At 34.1% G+C, this 13,701-nt stretch overlaps 1 protein-coding gene across 15 annotated transcripts in view; it reads right to left on the minus strand.

Annotated features, from left to right (window-relative positions):
• The window catches only part of PTPRK (protein tyrosine phosphatase receptor type K), a 566,917-nt gene that overhangs the window by 102,648 nt on the left and 450,568 nt on the right, over positions 1 to 13,701 (minus strand). For all 15 annotated transcript variants that reach the window (XM_060283348.1, XM_060283337.1, XM_030853499.2 and 12 more), the window contains exons 9-11: positions 7,488 to 7,597; positions 6,237 to 6,438; positions 2,441 to 2,546 (exon numbers count right to left, since the gene is read on the minus strand). In XM_060283348.1, the coding sequence (XP_060139331.1) occupies positions 2,441 to 2,546; positions 6,237 to 6,438; positions 7,488 to 7,597 (418 nt within the window). The remainder of the gene's footprint in view (positions 1 to 2,440; positions 2,547 to 6,236; positions 6,439 to 7,487; positions 7,598 to 13,701) is intronic.

Below are 13,701 nucleotides of genomic sequence, written 5' to 3' on the forward strand. Positions count from 1 at the left end.
GATTTCTATTCTAAGTATCCATCTCAGCTTCTGGCACATATTGAATGCTACTGAATCAATAAATTTATATGGAAACCATTGATAATTTTAGCTTTCTTGGTACAACTAAACTAAACTAAATGTACAAACTCTGCATAACAAGGATTTCCTATGTGCTACAACAGAGGCTTTGGAAATTGGAGCTTGTTTGACATTAGGTACACCAGAGGAGAAAGATTTATATTTCCACTGGAGTTGGAACAAACTGATGGTAAAATGCAGTCTGGCAGAGGCTAGTAGTACTGAAAAGTAGGGAAAGATAGAACCTAGTATTTAGGGCCTGTGATAGCAGACAAAGCTAACAAATGGATACTCTAAGGAGGTTTAGCTAGGTGGTAAACAGGTCTGGCTTTTACCCAGAGGTGAGGTGATGGGCCACAAAGTGGAATGGCAACAAGCATTAGCAGAAAAGAGATTCTGATAGACTGACATAAATAAAAAGAAACTGGGTAGAAAGTCAACTAGTTTCAACAATCTGAAGGGAGTGATGAGGATCCAATCAAAGATTTGAAGTACCATAAATACAGTGATATGAAAATGGATTACATCAAATTGTGTTCTTATTTTCAAAGAAATTCGAGCATTGGACAAGATGAGCCTCAAGATCAGCCTCCAGTCACTGGTAGCGGTGTTGAAGGTAGGGATGTGGTCAGAGGAAGGAAGACAAGATTACCTGACTGCGTGAGTCAAACAAGCAAAGGAGGCAGGGCTCATCTGAAGCCTAATAGCTTGACTAGACCAGTCTGGTCCTGCCACCAGGCCCCACTATGGGTGATCCCAGGTAGCTGGGCAAGTCAGTTGGAAAACAGATTTTTTCTTGGTAGTAACATTCTTTTAAAAAACTTCTTATTTTAAAAAGTATATAATTATTTCTTCTTGTAGTATTCCTGGAAATTAGAAATTTTGTGGTAAGTAAATGTAAATAAAGTCAAAGAAAGACTTTTGACTTAAAAACATGTTATCGATAATATACTCACTAATACAATAAAGTTTGTGAACACCAACTACAAGCAAAGGATTTACAAGGCTGCCGACCCCTCTGATCGTCCATGACAAATCTGGGCAAAGGTTTGTGTTTTGCTGTGATCATTTTATCTTTGATTTACAATGCTTAGCACAGTGTCTGGCACAAAATACATGGTCAGTTAATGTTTGTGTAATAATTTGATTAAATTAATAAAGAGGGTAGTTTACATTATGTAGCACTATTGTGCAATAATAATAATATACTGTGTTTGCAGCTTACATTAAGTAAAGCTGAGTTCACTCAAATATCTAACTCTTAAAAGATAATTGCAAGTACCTGGTAGCTCATTAAACAGTAGCAGAACTGAACAACTATAAAGTAAATTTTATCACAGGTAGGAACATGTGAATGACTCTGATTACTGGTCAATAGTAAACGATGTTGAATGCAGGCATTTTCTCTTCCTCCTTTGGATCAGCAATGAGACTCACAGATCACTCATTCATGAATAGCAGTATGCACTTTGCATCTTCACGTAGCCAGTGTTTCACAAGTGTTTATATTACAAATGTATCCAATCATCTCTTTTTCTCTGGTGTGGTATTACCATGATTTTCAGCCAGACATGAGGTAAGAGTCTCCTTTATGGACTCAGGTTCTTTTATCAATTTTTTTTTAAATTAACAAAAATATTTCTTCCTTTCCAATGATATAGGATTATTTAAATGGTTAATATGTGCTCATAAGATCAAATGTATTCATTTTACACATAGAAAAAAGATTAATTTTATTTTTTAATGAATATGTAAACAACTTGATATAACTCAATTATGAATTACATGCACTAATTTCTCTGCCTTGATTTATTTCTCAACAGAAGTATGAAAACAAAAGTATCCACAAAATCTACAAGTTTCAAATGGAAACTTGCCTAAGTTTTGGACAATCTGTCTAATTACAAACACACAGGAATTAAAATCGTTAGAATGATTTGACTCAATCCCTGAAAATAACATGGCTCATAATTTCTGCAAGATGAGGATAAGGTGGGAGATTTTAATACTGGATAAAGTAAATGGCAAATTGAATTTTAATATTTACTATGGAATTCCCGATAAGCAGCAATTTAGGAATTAAAGGTCACATTGGCTGCATTCATTTTAACTAGTCTCCTTTTATTTCCTCAAAGCTTCCTATTTTTCAATCACTCATGAAATTATTCATAACAGATTTAATGCAATGGACAGGAGTTATTTTCTCATTCTATACCTGACAAATATCTTCACAGCTCGTATACCATAGATGCCAACAGAGGAAGGGAAATGAAATGGGACTAGAGAAAATAAAATCAAAGAGCAAAGCTGTTAAATGAAACAGCACAGAGAAGTGAATGGTTCAGTTCATGAATATCTCAAAATCCCCTCCCCCTCTTACCTGATAGGTGCACCTTTAGCCTGTGCTGGTCTCAACAATACAGTTATTGTGGTGGCAGTTTCATTGAGAGAGGCATCAACTCCTTCATAGTCAGGTAAAGTTGGAGCTGATAAATGATTAATGAGGAAAAAAAGCTTTCAATCAATGAACAGAAATATATCATAGTTCAAGATGAATAAATGATCCTGACTAAGGGAAAAATCAATACTTAATATCTAAACTGTACCTTAACATATGCCACTGAGTGTTAACTCCAGGAATCTAAAGCAGCAGAAGATATGAAGCAAAGATTTGTTGTTGAAATTTAAATTATAATCTGGCAGCTTGTGACACACACTACAAACATTTTGTGAAGATGTTTTAGCTTTTAGTGTCCTGAGATTGTGAAATCAGCATTGATGGGATGGGAGGAAGGTGTCAACAGCATAGGCCTGGCTGCACCTGGAGATGTGGAGATAGAAATGGCAGGAACCTAGGTAAAGGGCTGCCTGGGAGAGGTGGTGCTGCTTATGACCTAATGGTTGTGGAACGACCCAGCATTAGCCTGGACTGCTTTCACCCCTGTGGTCACAATAGAAACATATCTAGGAAGTATGTTGAATGGGAATGGGAACTTTAGCTGTTATTTACCATGAACTAGTGCATTAGTTGCCACATTCTTGAAAAGAAGAAACTTAAAATTTTTCAAAATATTTGACAATGCTTGGGGGTGAGAGGGCTTCCTAATCTTGAACTGGGTGAATAACCTCAAATGGCTTTTGATGCTTTCCATGCAGAAAGATGTTTAAGGGAATATATGAACAGTGAAATGTGTGCATTAACAGAAAAATTGAGAACAAATAGTATTTAATAAAAATTTTAGAGTATTTCATTCAACATTTACTGAATATTTATTATGTGTCAAATTTTACGAGACATGCTATAAATATAAAAGCAAATGAAGTGTGGTTTTTGACATTTATAGAATTAAAAGTAGGGATTCACATTTATCAAGAGTGAGAGTCTTATAAAAAGCAAAAAAATTATAGCAAAATTTAGGTCACCAAAAGAGGGGACAGTTAATTAGCCAACACAGTGGTTCTCAAACTAGGGAGATCAGAAGCACCTGGAGGGTTTCTTAAAACACAGATCGCTGCCCCTCTCCCCTACAGTTTCTGATTCAGTAGGTCTGGGGAGAGGCCTGATAATGTACATTTCCAGGATATTTCCAGGTGATCTGGATGCTGGGGGACCACAGCTGTCTAAACTAGTGTTGGGGACCGGGAAGATGAAACAGAAGACTTTCACTGTTTAGGCAGTGCTTGAGCTGAATTTTAAGAGAAGAGTAGGGGCTTCCCTGGTGGCGCAGTGGTTGAGAGTCCGCCTGCCGATGCAGAGGACACGGGTTCATACCCCGGTCTGGGAGGATCCCACATGCCGCGGAGCGGCTGGGTCCATGAGCCATGGCCGCTGAGCCGGCGCGTCCGGAGCCTGTGCTCCGCAACGGGAGAGGCCACAGCAGTGAGAGGCCCGCGTACAGCAAAAAAAAAAAAAAAAAAAAAAAAGAATAAAAACTCATCAGAAAGAGAATGCATGGAATAATATTCCAGAGAGAGGAAACAGAATATCTGAAGATATCATCACGTGAAAGGACACAGAGTGTTCTAACAGCTACAATTAGTTTGCTATGCCTGGAACTTTGGATTCATGGGTAGGAGTGGAGGATGGGAGGGGCCATAAAATGAAGGGTCATAAATGCTAATCATGCAAGGATGATTGGGCTTTATCATATTGGATATAATATACTTGATTTTGAAAAAAATTAAGGAAGAAATATATGTTGTACAAAGATGAATAGAAAAAAACACTGGAGCAAGGCAAGTCTAAAGGCAAGGATGCTGCTTCGAAAGATATGTCAATGATCTGCTTAAAATATGATCCAGATGGAAAGAAAGAAACAGTTTAGAAAGAGGCAAATTATCTGAGACTTATTTACAAGTAGAATCAACAGATACTATATAGGCATAATATGTATATGAGTATTATTTTATATGGGTGTATAATATATCATATGTGTATTATACATACACGCACACACACACATACATATAAACAATACTGCCAAGCATCATGCCTTCAATAACTTGATTTCACTTTAATTTAAGTTGCTTTTAAAATGCTGAAAGATAGAATTACTGGACTCAAGGGATAAATAACAATAAATTACCTTAAAAGTTCAAGTGAGCCTGAGAACCACACCATAAATTTCATTAGCCTTAGCTTGATTACTATGTGTTCCCAAGATACAGTGATTGCAACGAAGTTTTAAAGTTCAAATCAAGTATCCATGTACATAGGTTGCTTCAAGTGAAACTGCAGTTAAATAACTCAAAGAAAATGCTAGGTGGGTGTTCTGGTCCTTATAAGTTTTTTTACTCAATAAAAAAAAAACTGTGTCTGAACCACAATAAATTTTGGCTCTCAATAATGTTCATTTGTTCAGTGTTCTCAGTTTTATAAAGTTTATGTAAATTTTGTACATATCTCTGTTGAAGGATCTTATTTATAGCACTATTGCTAATTCTAAAGGGTAGGAAATATGTTTTATTATATCATCATATCACTAAGTCATATTTTCTAGTAAAATAATTTCAATAAATATTTAAATTGATGATTTAGAATTGTTCCATCAAGAAAAGAATTGGCAATTTTAATACCTTGCTATTTTCTAACATAATGAATACTATTTTAAAATTCTTTTTTATTAGACTATTAAGATATATCAAATGCTATGCAAAAGGAACCATAACTCATATTGGAATAATTTTTTCCATGACATAAATTTTTAAAGTTTTATATTATATTCAAAATTTCCAAATAAAATTTTAGACTTAAAGAAATTAGAGTATGTGGTTTCTTTCTGATTCAAATTATATAATTTCAGAAGAATAGTAGAGATTTTTTAATGATGTATTATGATATACCACCAATATACGCTATGTAGAACTATAATAAAAATGAACATGAAGGAACAAAAAGAATTTGCAAATTCAAAATTAGTATTTTAATATGTTAAGTGGTTGACCCTTTAAAACATTTATTTTTCAAATTTAACTTTTCATTTACATAAGTAACATATATCCGTTTTAGTAATCTTAAATAAATAAGATAAAATATTAATACACATACACTGGGGTAGATATAGGGCATATTACAAAGTTAATTCCTAGCAAACTATGAAATTGTGAACATAACATAATGTGAAATTTAATTGTATTTGTTAATCAACCTAAAATTCTCCTGCACATTACCATTCTGAAATTTAGATGAATTTATGTGAGATCTCTAAGAGAAAGAAAAGTTCATATTTGTTTGTCATAAAATTATCAGAATGTCAGGGAAAAATGGAACAGAGAGACAAAGTATGTAGTACTGCAAGGATCTTCTACCATGCTTTTGATAAAATCCATTTACAGTAAAGATCAGATACCATAATAATTACCAACTCCTCAAACGTATAATAGGTTTTTAATATGAACTTTCATAATGAACTTTTAAAAATTTCTAATTAAGATATAATATAGTCTTTAAAAAGACCTTTGTCAATTAAAAAATGACAGATTTTGAGATTTGGGGGGTTTGGACATATAACAAATAATCTGTAAAATCTGTATTGAAGGCACTTTAAAGTGCCTTCAATCATGACTAATTATATTAAAGATTCAATAAATGAGGTAAATTACACTCAGTATATATGTGATTCTCTAGGACATGCTATTACAAACCAATTCTGTTTGCCCTGTATTCATTTGCATACCTGAGATATTGGTGGTCACATTGATGGCTGTGGCTGGCCCAAAGCCTTTGACTGTGCTGGCTCTTATGAAAAACTGGTAGGTGGTTCCAGGATGGAGATGCATGAAGACATGGTGTGTACTGTTCCATAAATTTGATACAGTCTGGGGAGGTCCAGCCACTGGAACTGCAGGATCAAATGATCTTATGCTGCTGTAACTGACCTGTTTTAAGAAATATATTTCCTATTACATATCCAATATAAGTCATAATACATTCTAAATAAACCCCCTTGAGTAAGATAGCATTCAAGGGCATCTGTGTGGAATGAATCACATTTTTTTCACTTCTTTTCCTTCTCTTTTTGATATGGTTATTTCACTGTCATTCTGTATCTATTGTCTGTCTGGCTGTCTCTCTATTTATTTACCTATTCATCCACAGATAAACCTAGAGTTATCTGACTGGATCAATATACATCTATTTTCTTCCATCAAAAGATAAATGAATATACTTAAATATGAATATATATCTATATATAATCTTATGGACATATATAATATAATGCATATGAAACCCAGAAAGTCCCACCAAAACTGCATCAAGAAGAAATAGGTAATTTGAACAGACCAATCACTAGAAGTGAAATAGAATAGTGTAATAAACTCTCTGCAAACAGAACTCCCCATTCCTGTGATGTACTCTGTTGCCACTAGAAAGTAAGTGTTTTATGCTATAATCAACACTGATTTCCCAGGAACAGAAGTACACATTTGTGCAATTAAAATGATGCTTTCCTTTCTTCTTTTCAGGTTCTCATATTTAAAAATAAGATAATGATTTATATTCAAGTTGAGATGAAGCTCTGTAATAGTCAGGTTTATGATATATTTTGCTTTTCAGGTGTTTCTCCCCTACTCTGAAACAACTGACATTGAATGGCCTCTCCTAAATCATAGTGTGAAATATGAGTTTCTTAATTTTATAAAAATTTATTCTTTACAATCACCAGTAAGTCTGTTTGACAAGGCCCATCCTACTTCTCTAAAACAACAACATTTACTTAAGAATTTGAAAACTCTAGGTGCCATACAACATTTGTTTTGATGCTTAATTTTGGAATCAAGGAATTTATAAATTAAAACAGAGAAGAACTAACATTGATTTTAATTCCCAATTCTCACTTATTTCTTTTCCACTATTTTTCGCTAACATTTTCTTTTACTCTCCCCTTCAATCCATATTTCAATAAACTTCCTTATTCTCCCAGTACCTCATATTGAGTGATGATTCCATTTGGATCCAAAGGTTCCTTCCAGTTCAAGAAGATCTTATTTTCAAAGGATGTTCCTTGAAGAGAATTGACTGGTACAGGGCCAGGCACTACAAATAAATACATTTTTGGTTACAAGGATCCTTATATCAGAAACAGAAAAAGTAAACATATAAGCTAAACAGGTTAAAAGTAAATAAAATAAATAAAAATATGTCCTTAAAAAAGAAAATAAGCTGTATGGCAAGTTTTTAATACATGGGAATACATGGGAATTCAAAGTAAATCAATCTATAAGCTTCTAATGCAGATTATGTACAACTGCAAAGTTATTTTTATTCAGAAGAATATTCTATCACCTTAGAGAGCTGAATAAATTGTGTAGTCTAGTTTTCTCTGTTGTATACCTCTAATGACATGAAGATCTCCTTTGTAATTTGTTTCAAGAACACAGCTTTCCCTGAAAGATTTCCCTGAAAGATTTTTTGAAGATTATTATAAGTTCCTAAAGTGTCTCCATAACAATGTTTATACAATAATAAATTATAATAATAATTAACACTCCTTAGACTCAAAAGCCAAACTATATAGTACTGAATTGAAATGTTCATTAACAGTCAATCTGACTTTTATAGCTATATTTATTACATTTCTATAACTTAAAAAAAGAGCATTGATTATTACAATTTTTAAAAAACTCCTTAAGATGAATAGGTTTTAAAGTCATTGCTTCAGTCTTTCGAATGAAATACCCTTTTTCAAAGCTAAGAATCAAACCATTTTATAACACCGGACTTCTTTAGAACTCAACTATCAACATAACTGGTTTTGAAGTGTCCCCAGGTATGACAAGATTTGAGAAACCATTCCAGTCCTTATTTGCAAATGCCATATAACCCAGTGGCAGCAATGAATGATGTGTCAGTTTCTATAGACAAAATACAAGATACGAGATACTTTTGCTATTGTGTATTTTCCTTTTATATATTTTATTTAAATATTCGGTTGCTATTTATTTACATAAATATCCAGTTTCTTGTTCTCATAATTCTTAAAAATATAACCTATCTATCCTACTTTGCTTAAAAATATGCTTTCTCTTGAAAATATCAACCCAATATTGGGCAAATATGTTTTTTAATTAATATTTTTCCATAATCTAACGTTTCAGTGAACTTTACACATGATATTATCTAGAAATGTAGTTTCAGAGTACACAGCAATTTTGTGAGGACTGAAATAAATTAAAAATCACTGGATCAAAGTAAATGCATTGCAATGTGGCCAGCAGCATCAAGAAATTCTGAATGATATGTCAAAAGAGTAAGATTTATTTCAATCTACAAGCAGACGATGAATGATGTTATGACCTCTGGGAGAGCCAACATAATTTGGCATATTAATAATTAATTCATAAAGGAAAAAAAACACAATAAACAGAAAAGATGCCAGGACTAAACTCCAGAAGATATATTCATGCATCTAACAGCTGAGGGCTTGGGGAAAAGTTAACCTAAGGCATCCACTCCCCTCGACCCCCAGGTCCACAGTATTGGCACAGGCTATGCAGTTATCGAGGCAGAGGGGCCGTGATGGCCCCTGTGTGTAATCTGTGGCATCTGCTGAGGCTACCATGGGCCTTGGTTTGTTTCCTAAGAGAATACCTGTTGTTTCCATTCCACTCAAATGACCTAAGCTTACAATTGTAGTTATTTGCCTCTCCACACCTCTCATAGAGGGTGGCTGTTGGGGGGAGGAGGAAGTAAAGCCTCAACTAGTGAGTAAATGTTTATTTGATGGTATTATAATTACTACCCATGTTCACCAAACACGATTTGGTCAAAAAAATAATATGAAACGGCATGGATATGTTTCAAATTGTTCACAAATAAGGATAGGTTTTTTAAAATTTTATTATTTGAAAGCTATAGGTGGTATTTTATTTTATTCTATTATTTTATTCTATTCTATTTTATTTTTTGGCTGCATTGTATGGCATGCAGGATCTTAGTTCCCTAACCAGGGATCAAACCTGTGCCCTATGCATTGGAAGTGCGGACTCTTAACCACTGGACCGCCAGGGAAGTCCCAAGGATAGTTTTAAATGTTTGTAAATTCTACATTGAGAGAAGGGTAGAAATGGAAAGTAGCCTTCCTGGAATTTGTGTATTTCTCTGCTCTTCTTATACATGTTCTACTTTGTCAACAGGATTCACTTCATATACTTATGGAAAAGTTTGTGGGAAAATTATAGCCAAGAGAGTTCCACACTACTGATCTTGCACTGAGACCAGCATAGTGAATGAGAGAAAGAATTACACTTAGGTGAACTACAAAACACACACATAAAACATATGGAGGAAAGGAGTGAGGGCACAGACAAACTATGTTCAATAATTTTCTACAGACAACCTGTATTCAATAATTTTCTATGATGGAAGGAAGACAATTCTTTATACAGACAGCTATATGTACATATGATTTGTGCAAATACAACATGAAGTTACTAAGTTCATCATCATGGCAGTCTTCATAGTGCAGGAAATGTCCTCTCACATTTCCAAATCAACAAATTTTAATGAAGACAGAATGCTGACTTTTATTCCCCTACTTATAATTTATTGGAGAGCTGTTTCAGCTAAATTTTTTTTTTTTGCACATAAAAAAGTCCCTAAAAATATAACTCTCGAAGTGGAAGAGAGGAAAATGAAATGTGGGTGGGGCAAGATTATATTAAATAAGCTTTACAGCCTTTAAAATATAATAAATGTACATTTAAAAATAGCTTTGTATTAGTCAAAAAATGTCCCCAAACCAGGCTTTTCTGCTGAGCTAACTTCACAATATTGATTTTTATGAATGCTAGAATAAAAAGTGAAAACAAAATCTCTTACACAAAATTCTACCCGTGCATTAAAAAATGCATGCAATAAATGAAATATAAATTCTACCTTAAGGTTCTGGTGGGAAATCATTCTAGCTTTGCTCTCATGGTTTATGGATGTACCCAGAGTTCTTTTCATGAAATTATATTCTTTTATTAGATGGCTGATAATTTATTATTTTTCTATGTATATGGGGCAGCAATAACTTAGCAAGACTGACTTAATTAGATCATCATAATCCATCGATCTTCCAACAATAGATTATGATTTAGATATTCTGTCACCCCCCCAATTCAGGAACATTGAGACACATCAAGTACTCTATGTAGAAGCGGAGTTTATAATGAGCAGATTTGGAGCCTGAATTATTTGCGAATACTTCATAGACAGCTTGTACTTCAATCATTTAGTCTTATATATAAAGCAAAAAATTAAAAAACCCTTACAGTAGAAGGAATTACTTTGTGACTGTACTATCATGAAATAATAACATGCACCTCAATATCATTACAAACAATAAAAAAATTCTTCAAAACAGAGGTTAAAATAAAACAAAAGTAAGAAATATTATTGAAATTAGACCGAATAGTTAATGCCATTTTACTTTTACAAAACTATTTCTAGATGAAATAAATAACACAGTCATGAGTTTGATAAATTTTAAGACATAATTTAAATTTCCATAGCAATTCACTTCCTGATTAGTAATCTAGTCATATGTGTACCCAAAAATACATTAAAAAATTTAATGCAATATGAAAAAAGATTATATAAGCCTGACTGCATTCTTTGGTTTGTGGAAAGAAAAGCAGACTAAAAACTCATACCAAAGAATACCATCAAAATGAATTATATTGTTAGAGAATGACTGACTGAAGAACCACAAAACTCACATAACTGAGACTAACATTACCAATTAAGAAATCATGTTTTTTCATATATACGGAATCTAAAAAAAAAAAGGTTTTGAAGAACCTAGGGGCAGGACAGGAATAAAGATGTAGATGTAGAGAATGGACTTGAGGACACGGGGAGTGGGAAGCGTAAGCTGGGACGAAGTGAGAGAGTGGCATGGACGTATATACACTACCAAATGTAAAACAGATAGCTAGTGGGAAGCAGCCGCATAGCACAGGGAGATCAGCTCAGTGCTTTGTGACCACCTAGAGGGGTGGGATAGGGAGGGTGGGAGGGAGATGCAAGAAGGAGGGGATATGGGGATATATGTATATGTATAGCTGATTCACTTGGTTATAAAGCAGAAACTAACACACCATTGTAAAGCAATTATACTCCAATAAAGATAAAAAAAAAAGAAATCGTTTTTTTTTTTTCAATTTTAAGTGCAGGCAATAAAATGTGAGTACATTCTTATTACTAAAATCACGGATTATAAAATGTATAGTGTACAATGAACAAATGTACAAACTTAAAAGCTTTTGTACAGCAAAGGAAACCATCAACAAAACTAAAAGACAACCTGCAGAATGGGAGAAAATATATGCAAACAATGTGACTGACAAGGGGTTAATACCCAAATATACAAACTGCTTGTACAACTGAATGTCAAAAAAACCCAAACAACCCAATCAAAAAATGGGCAGACAACCTAAATAGACATTTTTCCAAAGAAGACATACATATGGGCAACAGGCACAGGAAAAGATGGTCAATAACCTAATTTAGAGAAATGCAAATCAAACCCACAATGACGTATCACCTCACACTGGTCAGAATGGCCATCACCAAAAAGTCTGCAAATAATAAATGTTGGAGAGGGTGTGGAGAAAAGGGAATATCTGCACACCGTTGGCTGGAATGTAAACTGGGGCAGCCACTATGGAGAACAGTATGGAGGTTCCTTAAAAAACTAAAAATAGAGCTACCATATGATCCATCAATCCCACTTCTGGGTATATATCCAGAAAAGACAAAAACTCTAATAATTCAAAACGATACATGCACTCCGATGCTCATAGCAGCACTATTTACAATAGTCAAGACGTGGAAACAACCCAAGTACCCATAAACATACAATTGGCTTAAGAAGATGTGGTATATATATACACAATGAAATATTACTCAGTCATAAAAAAGAATGAAATGTTGCCATTTGCAGCAACATGCATGGATCTAGAGAATCCTACACTTACTGATCTAAGTCAGACAGACACATACTATGTGGTATCACTTACATGTGGAACCTAAAAACAATGCAAATGAATCTATATACAAAACAGAAACAGACTTACAGACACAGAAAACAAACTCATGGTTACCAAAGGGGAGATGGCGGGAGGGAGGGATAAAGTAGGAGTATGGGATTAATGGATATGAACTACTATACATAAAATAGATAAGCCACAAGTATTTACTGTATTGCACAGGGAATTAAATTCAAGATCTTGAAACAAACTATAATGGAATATAATCTGAAAAAAAAATAACTGAATCACTTTGCTGTGCACCTGAAACTAACACAATTTATAAATCAACTATACTTAAAAATGTCTAGTATAATATAGACATAATATTTATCCCACTTTATAAAATGAGACAGAGATTTTTCAGAGCTTTTGAATCCATGCTTAGACTTCCCATTTTGATACTCTACCTATGAAACAACTACACTCAACCACTGTTTCTTTCATAAGCATGTGTTGTGTGTGTGTTGTGTATGTGTGGGGGGACAGGGGGGTAATACGAGTGTTTGTGTGTTTATGTATAAAAGCAGGGTTTGTTCTTTAAAATGTTGTTAATGTTTTGATTAAGTGCAAGTTCAAACATGATAGCTGAGGTGACTGTGTTTTATTGTCTCAAAGATGACAAAAATACATTTATCATGAATAAGTCTTAGGTTTATTCTTTGAAATTTTATGAATATGCATAATTTTAGGACAATATTGTTTCCTTGAAAATCTGAGCTAAATGAGGTTAAAAGGCTTTCACTTCCCTTTAATACAACAAAAAAAACAGAACAATCCAAGATCATTTCCATTTCTCAGAGTGAGAAAGCTTGAAGTAACAAGGAGAATTTCTAGAAACTATGGAATATTGACCCATTTTATGGCAATCTCATACTTGGTAGGCATCAAAATATACATCTGAGCCTAAAGTTTAGAACTCAAGGGAAATTGGGAACACTCAGGTATCAAATACATCCTGTTTTCTGAAATCCAAATAAAAATGTAGATGGGGGCTTTCCTGGTGGCGCAGTGGTTGAGAGTCCACCTGCCGATGCAGGGGACACGGGTTCGTGCCCCGGTCCGGGAAGATCCCACATGCCGCGGAGCGGCTGGGCCCGTGAGCCATGGCCACTGAGCCTGCGT

This window comes from Globicephala melas, chromosome 14 (genome assembly GCF_963455315.2).
Source record: "Globicephala melas chromosome 14, mGloMel1.2, whole genome shotgun sequence".
Classification (NCBI taxonomy): domain Eukaryota; kingdom Metazoa; phylum Chordata; class Mammalia; order Artiodactyla; family Delphinidae; genus Globicephala; species Globicephala melas.